Source organism: Stegastes partitus, unplaced genomic scaffold (genome assembly GCF_000690725.1).
Source record: "Stegastes partitus isolate 25-593 unplaced genomic scaffold, Stegastes_partitus-1.0.2 Scaffold1720, whole genome shotgun sequence".
NCBI classification, from domain to species: domain Eukaryota; kingdom Metazoa; phylum Chordata; class Actinopteri; family Pomacentridae; genus Stegastes; species Stegastes partitus.
Window position 1 is genome coordinate 72,284 of NW_007579451.1, and position 7,112 is coordinate 79,395.

At 39.5% G+C, this 7,112-nt stretch overlaps 1 protein-coding gene across 4 annotated transcripts in view; it reads right to left on the reverse strand.

Annotated features, from left to right (window-relative positions):
- The window catches only part of ncor1 (nuclear receptor corepressor 1), a 55,939-nt gene extending 49,199 nt beyond the window's left edge, over positions 1-6,740 (reverse strand). For 2 of the 4 annotated variants that reach the window (XM_008301832.1, XM_008301829.1), the window contains exons 1-2: positions 6,604-6,739; positions 1,188-1,377 (exon numbers count right to left, since the gene is read on the reverse strand). In XM_008301832.1, the coding sequence (XP_008300054.1) occupies positions 1,188-1,298 (111 nt within the window). In that variant the 5' untranslated portion in view covers positions 1,299-1,377; positions 6,604-6,739. Of the gene's footprint in view, positions 1-1,187; positions 1,378-6,603 lie in introns of all 4 variants that reach the window. The other 2 variants (XM_008301830.1, XM_008301831.1) reach the window with 2 other exon arrangements.
- Positions 6,741-7,112: the final 372 nt, after the last annotated feature.

Consider the following 7,112-nt stretch of genomic DNA (forward strand, 5'->3'; position numbering starts at 1 on the left):
ATTATGACTGAAATGAATATTACAAATATTTGTTCAGTACTGAGACCATAATGGTGATTATTTATTCATTCTGAATGCATTTTAGATTGTTTGAGAAACTTTCCATTTTAAAGCCTAACACTAATAATAATGTCCCTGCAGTCAGTAACTTAGTCACAAAAAATAATCTGTTAAATTTTATTTGTGGGCGAAAATGCCTTTGCAGCTGAGTTCAGGCAACTGAGAGTCCTCAGGCTGCAGCCACAGCAGTGAGCCTCGAAGAACCACAACCTCTGATTCATTTCCTATTCAAAGCTGCAAACTGGTTGCAAAGTGGTCAGCGGAGGTGCACTGCCTATTCAGATTACCTGACACCACAGGTTTAGGGCGCAGTCCAACACCATATTTCTCACCAAGCTTATAGCCGAGCCTGAAACTAACTTCACTGCTCTCGTTTTGTCTGCCTCATCGGAGCCCCAAATGATGATCAAAAAGAAAAAAAGCACAGAGTTCTCATTTCAAAAGCCAGTCTGACTCTAGCTGACCATACATGTAACTGCTAAATGACTTCCCAGGCTGTGTCTGAAAGTGAAAGTAAATGCGTGACAACAGTGTGCAGGACTCTGTCAAAAATAAAATATATACCTGTGGTTTAACAGCTCTAACACCCGTAAATTAAACCAGCCAAAGAATGTTCCAGATCCAACTACATCCAATACAGATACAAGTACAAGAAAAATCAGTTTAAAACTGGCTCGAATCATTGGTGAGGGTGAGTTCTTAACAAGGTGAATAGTAGGAGATTTCAATCAAAATGAACTTTAAGTAGACATACCGTGAATGTCGTCGTATTTAGTGACTGTGTTTCTGATGTCATGCAGCTAAAGACCACACCACAGCTCAAAAGTCAAAATTTGGATTCCTCATACCCTCAAGTGAGAACCGAAGAGCAGAAAACCTCCTGCAAAAATTCTGATTTAAGGAACCATGCAGCCGTGTCACTATTTTTACTGCAAAGGTCGCTGTAACCTTCAGAAGAGTGCTGTAGAGATGAAGTTCTGTTATTCAGATTTACTAACATTTTTCTACAATACCTTAGAGAAGCATCACCACATGAAAGCAAACAACATTTAGAGAGCTGGTCCAGTTATGACACAGACAAATACACCTGATATCTCAAACACAACAACGCAGAGGGAAGGTTTTACCTGTTGGTGGCGTGTGCCAGTGAAAGTGTACTGGACAGAATGTGGGGGGTATCGGCTCTGCTCGCTGCTGAAGCTCCCCTGGCTGGGGGGGTAGCCCGAGCTACTGGACATCGTGGCTCAGTGCTGGCGGGCTGTTGCTGCTTCACGGATCAGAGAGTTTAGCTAGACCATGTTCGGAGACACAAACCACCTGCATGCAGACAGAAACACAAACTTCATTTTAGGAAAGTCACACTTGTATATATAAAGGCCTCTAAAGCATATTTTCTGTGTCAGAAATAATCAGAGAGGAAGAAAATCAGACAGCTAATATGCACTCACACTGAGTTACACTGACAATATGTCAATGTCAGAAACCTCTCTCGGGAGAAGTGCTGCCGCTAAATCAGAGAGACAATGTCGAGCTGGAAAAGAGATATTAGTGGTCTATTGTTGTGTATCAGCAAATTACTATGTGCAACAGGAACACTAGACAAAACAAGGGAGCACACAAAACTCAATGATCATATACTGGTTCAAACAGATTTTATCTGAACAAGTCAGCCCACTTTCATTTTTATCACTTTCTCAAATATTTCTGAGTCCCTGTGCAGACGAGTTCAGGCCTAAAGCACTGCCCTGCTGATATCAGCTGTGGCTGCCAGTAGGTAATAAAGCTAGAATCAAATCCAAAATAAACCACTATAAACTCTTATGATACTTGCATGGGCCTTAATTTGAGCCAAGGCTTTAAAACAAAAATGCAGGGATGATCTTGCAACAACTACTGCATTTAAAAACGCTGGGCGATAGCGTTCGGCTGCAGCTCTAGAAAACCCCATAATAATCTTTCCGTGGGTGGAAAGAACAGACGTCTGTTCTTCAGATACAGATAATTCAGTTAACTTGACTTGACTTGATTGCTGATGATTTGTTATTAACCTAGACTGTATTTTTGGGCTCTTCTACAATATACGTGGAGCTGTGTTTACACAATAACACAACCCCGAGCTTAAATGAGCAAAAAAAAAAAAACGCAGCTTTATTGAAAGTTGGCTGCATCATCAGTGCATCAGTGTCAAAAGTAAGTCCATGAATTCATATTCAGACCTTCCCCCTCCCTCACTAGCAGTTTTGATTGTCTTAACCCAAATGTACTAAAAGCAGACAGCAAAAAAGTGATCCAACATTTTGCAGAACGTTCATATCAGAAATACAACAATGGCAATAAGCTGTTCGCCAGTGAGTGGAATTTTGTGTCAGTAATAATCAGTTTAGGGAGCGTTATGTGCTGGGCTTATTCAAAATATGAGCATAGAAATGTCATCCACAAAAGCCAGGATTAGGCTTCTCAAAAGGAAAATGTAGGTGTTGCAGAATCACTATTATTTGAAAGATACAAGTTGAAACATATAATTAGCATAATTTCTAAGAGTTAAATTCCTAATAGGGGATTTGAAATATGATTAAAATAGAACTGAAACAATTTTAAAAATTGTTATGTAATCTAAAGACATGCTCCAATATGCACTACTACATATTGTTGCTATTATAGTTGCATGAGCTACAACAAAACAAACAAACAAAGAATAGTAACTCTAATCCCTTACCACAGGATCTGAATTAAGACAATGCACAAAACTTAGAAGAAAATTACAAATAAATACAATTGATCTAAATTTGAACAGAATTCAAGACGTGAAACGTGATATCAAATTACTGAAGTCAGGCAGACTACATTACCATCAATTGGTCATACAGTTTCATCTCTTGCACAAACAGTCTGTTGTTTATTAAAGGGACAGGCGGGGTGGGTCATTTCATAGACTGAGAGGAAACATTCCTCATATTTTAATAGACTTCTGCTAAGCAGCAGTGAGGAAAAGGTGTTGTCTCTATCCTTACGTGATGCCAACCAATCACAGGATTACCTTCGACTTTCCAGTTTAGTTCAGATTACCATCTAATTTATTTACTAGGATTGCACGCAAGTTAAAGACCTCAATTTTATGTCAACTAAATGCTTGTTTTAGCTGCTCAGAATCATGTTAAGCAATGTACAAAGAGCAGGACCAACGACAGAGCCAGGAAGCGCTGTGACCGTTTTTGATGAATGCTTGTTCACTAATTAAAGAATAACGTAGACTCCAGATGTTCCAGCACTTACATGGGAAACATAAACACAGAGTTTGTATTTGGCCTCATTATTTCTAAATGACTAAAAATGCAAGCAAGCTATGTAAATTTCTGTACACTAATATATAACAAAGACTTCACTGGAATTTTTTCGAGCTCTTTTTATTCTTCTTCTCAGCAATACATCATACGAGTCTGTGTTCTGCTGTCTCTACCATTTTTATTCTAAGTCTGCAGGATTTACAGCATGACCACCATGCCACAACAGTATGACGCTAACTTCAGGGTTTGAAAAGCTACAACCCATGCCACCATAACCAGGCTAGGAAGCTGTTATTTTATTCTTCAGTCCACAGGCCGCAGCATTTGGTGGGTCCCAGAACATGATATCAACTTGTACAATTTCAGAAATACTAAAAATAACAAAGTGACTTGGTAACTATCGGACGGGTCTTTCTAACCATTCTTGAGAGAGCTGCTTGTATTTTTAACGTTTTCCATATAAAATGAAACAACCTTCATTTTACCTCTGTAAATTATAAGAGCAATAACAAATATGATGCCCCATATCCTCTAAACACCACCAGGCAGGTCTGTAATTGGTTCCTACATGTAGGAGTCTCAGTTCCAGCAGCACCTTTTGTCTTGGAGTAAAGCTAAGATGGAACAAATCAGCTCAACACAACCTGTCAAATCTGAGAAACAGAAAAGAAGTAAAAATGTTTACAGCCACTGAAACAAAAGAAAAACTGCTCAAAGGGCCCCAGAGATGCCGCAAATACTACAGCTGCCAAACACCTTTCATGTTTTGCCTCTATTGTTCTGTTTTTCTAAACTTGGTCGACTTCTACATAATCTTCTTTAGTCTCACTTCAGTTAATTTCTCCGCCAAAAAACATCTGCCAAGCTACAGAGCTTGATAAGAGGTAAAATGCATACTTAAAAAATAAGAACTAAATGTACTGGGAGATAACCAGGCATTTAGATGTATCACTGACAATCAGTGAAACAGGAAACTAAACGCTGTACTAATGCTGCTAGGGAGGATTTTGTCATCTCTCAAGCGAGGTTTTGCTCCTTTACAAGTCTTGTACAATTTTGCTCCAAGTATTACAAACACATTATTTGTTCCTTTGTGTTCTCAAAAGGGAAAGAACAGACCTCCTGGGTTTAAAAATGCGTCACAGCATGTTTCCTGTTTAGCCAGACATTAAATCTTTTTTCTTTTTTAAATCATTGACAGTAAATGAGCAAGCAGGACAATATAAATATGCTTGCCATCAGAACCATCTGGCACAGGGCTAGTTAGTGACCAGACGATGAGTTGTTTCTCAGTTTTTTTCAATTTGCAAAGACATCCATGATGGGAGCCAATTCCAGTGATATTGCTCTGGGAGATAGGGCTACAGAGTAGTTCAGGGACTACCTTGCAAATCAAGCCTAATGTGTATACAAAGACAAACCCAAGTCAAGTTTCAAAGAGATCTCTAAGGGAGTCTCCCAAGGGTCAGTTATATTTTCTATTTTTATAAACAACAGTGTGAGGGGCATGCCTACAGCTAAAGTGCATTTTTATGCAGATGACCCAACAGTGTATCCAGCTGCCTCTTCTGAGCCAGGCTGTTGATGAGCTCCAGACTGCCTTCAACAGTTGCAGGCTTCATTGTAAGATTTATGGCTGGTTCTGAATGGCAAGAAAACCAAGTTTACGATCTTTTACAGAGCTTACTCTAAGATCACACATACAGCTAGTATTCATACTTCAGATGGGGACCTAATTGAACAATTATTTTCCTACAAGTACTCAAGTATTTGGGTAGATGGTAGGCTCTCTTAAAGACTGCACATTGAGCAGATAGTGAAAAAACTGAGGGTCAGGCTGGGTTTATATGATTAAAATAGGGCCTGACTTTATTTAGCAGTTAGGAAAACACTGGTAGGGACTACACTCTTACGTACTTTATACTACAGGGGCATTATTGTTTTGCATGCTGAGGCATCAATTCTGTATCATAGTTGTCTATGATTATTATCCACCTCACTGTATACTTTATGATCTGGTGTCTTGGCCTTCAATAAGCCAAAAGAGGCAGCAGCAGCACTAGAATACTTTTATATACAAAGCAATACTGCGTGAACTCCCTTCTTGCTTGTATAATTTTCTATTACTTACCAACAGCTGTTATAGCTCTCTCCTATCTAAATGGCTGCTATGAAGGGTGCTCCGGATTTGCTGTGAGCTTAATAGAGCGGCCTTCTCCTATTTGTTTCCTAGTCATGAAGTAACCTTCAGAACACACTACAGCTTCAGGATTTTGTCTCCCTGAGAGAGTTCAAAGCTTTCACCAAAAGATGTGTAACTGAAGAGTGCAATGGTTATTTCTACTGTAGATTTTGTTTTGTGTGTGTTTAGTCCCCTGATTATTTTAAACATCTCAATTGTGTGCCTCTGTCTATTGTTCTCATGTGTAATTGTGTAATATTTTTTAATCTGTTGAAACTTCTTGGTCCCTTAAAACAAGAAAATATAAGCTCAGAGGACTTCCTGGTTAAATAAATACAATCTAAAAATCATTTACTTTTTTTTTTAATACAGTTAGTGCTGCATCCCTTTCTCGTTCTTTCAAACATGAAACATGAGGGCAGATAAAAGAGATTGTGGCTCCATGCATATTTGTCCCTGGGTGTCTCCTACTCTCCTCTTCTCCATTTCAACAGTTTTACTGTGGTTTTCGAGAGGATTCGGGGCCATTTGAGCTCAGAAGCATAAAACCTGAGTGTGTAACAGCTACAGCCTGCTTTCGTCGTTTCTCGATGAAGTTCTCAGTAAAGTTAGTGAGTAAAGCATTTCCATTGGCCTCTCTAACGATTCCCATGTAAATGCAGCAGTTGTGGTGACCTTCATAGCCCCAGATCCAGTGCAGCAGTGAGGAACACTGCTGCTGTGTGTTGTTATTGTTGTCTTTTAACACCAAACTGTCATATAAACGCATTTGGATTTGTAGCTTATCTTGGGGGATGGGACCATTTCCACAACACAGAGCATCTCCGGAAATGCGCCAAAAACATGCACAATAATAAACGTCCACTGAAAAATGTGTGTTAGCTTGGCACCTTAGTGTAGTATGACGACGTTAAGATGTTGTTGTTGTCGCTAGCTGGCTAACTTAGCCTGTATTTCACCTTTGAATTCTCAACCACGTCGCCATCTTGCAAGGCAGATTTTCAGCGTAGACCGGAGCGCTAAAATAGCGTGCTAATTAGACATATTGTTGTGCACATTTTAGCGATATGTACTCACCGCATATTTAGAAAATACACCGATGGGAGAGGAACGGATCCCCGGGCACAAATATGTGGCAATTGTTGATTGTAAATCCGCGGGTTATGGGTTGTGGACGACTGGGCAGACTGAAGGCTGCGCCGCATTTGTCGGTCGATGTCCTGGCAGGGTAAAATAAATTGTAGCCACTCGCGGGGACTTTAAGGGCGTTGGTATCGCTCAATAAATTTGCATGTACAAAAGAAACTATAAGCTAAACATTTATAAAGAAAGAGGACCTTTGCGTTAATATTTTGTTAAATAGCTTGAAAAATCCGGTTGGTGTTTTATACGCCTGCAAGGATAATGCGGTGTGACAGCTAAATCTTCCCCTCAAACATGGTGATGTTCCTGGTGTTTGTAATTTTCACTGTTTAAAAACACAGATCCTGCTAAATTTTTGCGACTTTCTTCTACGTTTTTGGTGTCCTCTTTGTCCAGATACGTTAGAAAATAATTCTGTTTTATATTCACCTCCCTATTCTCCC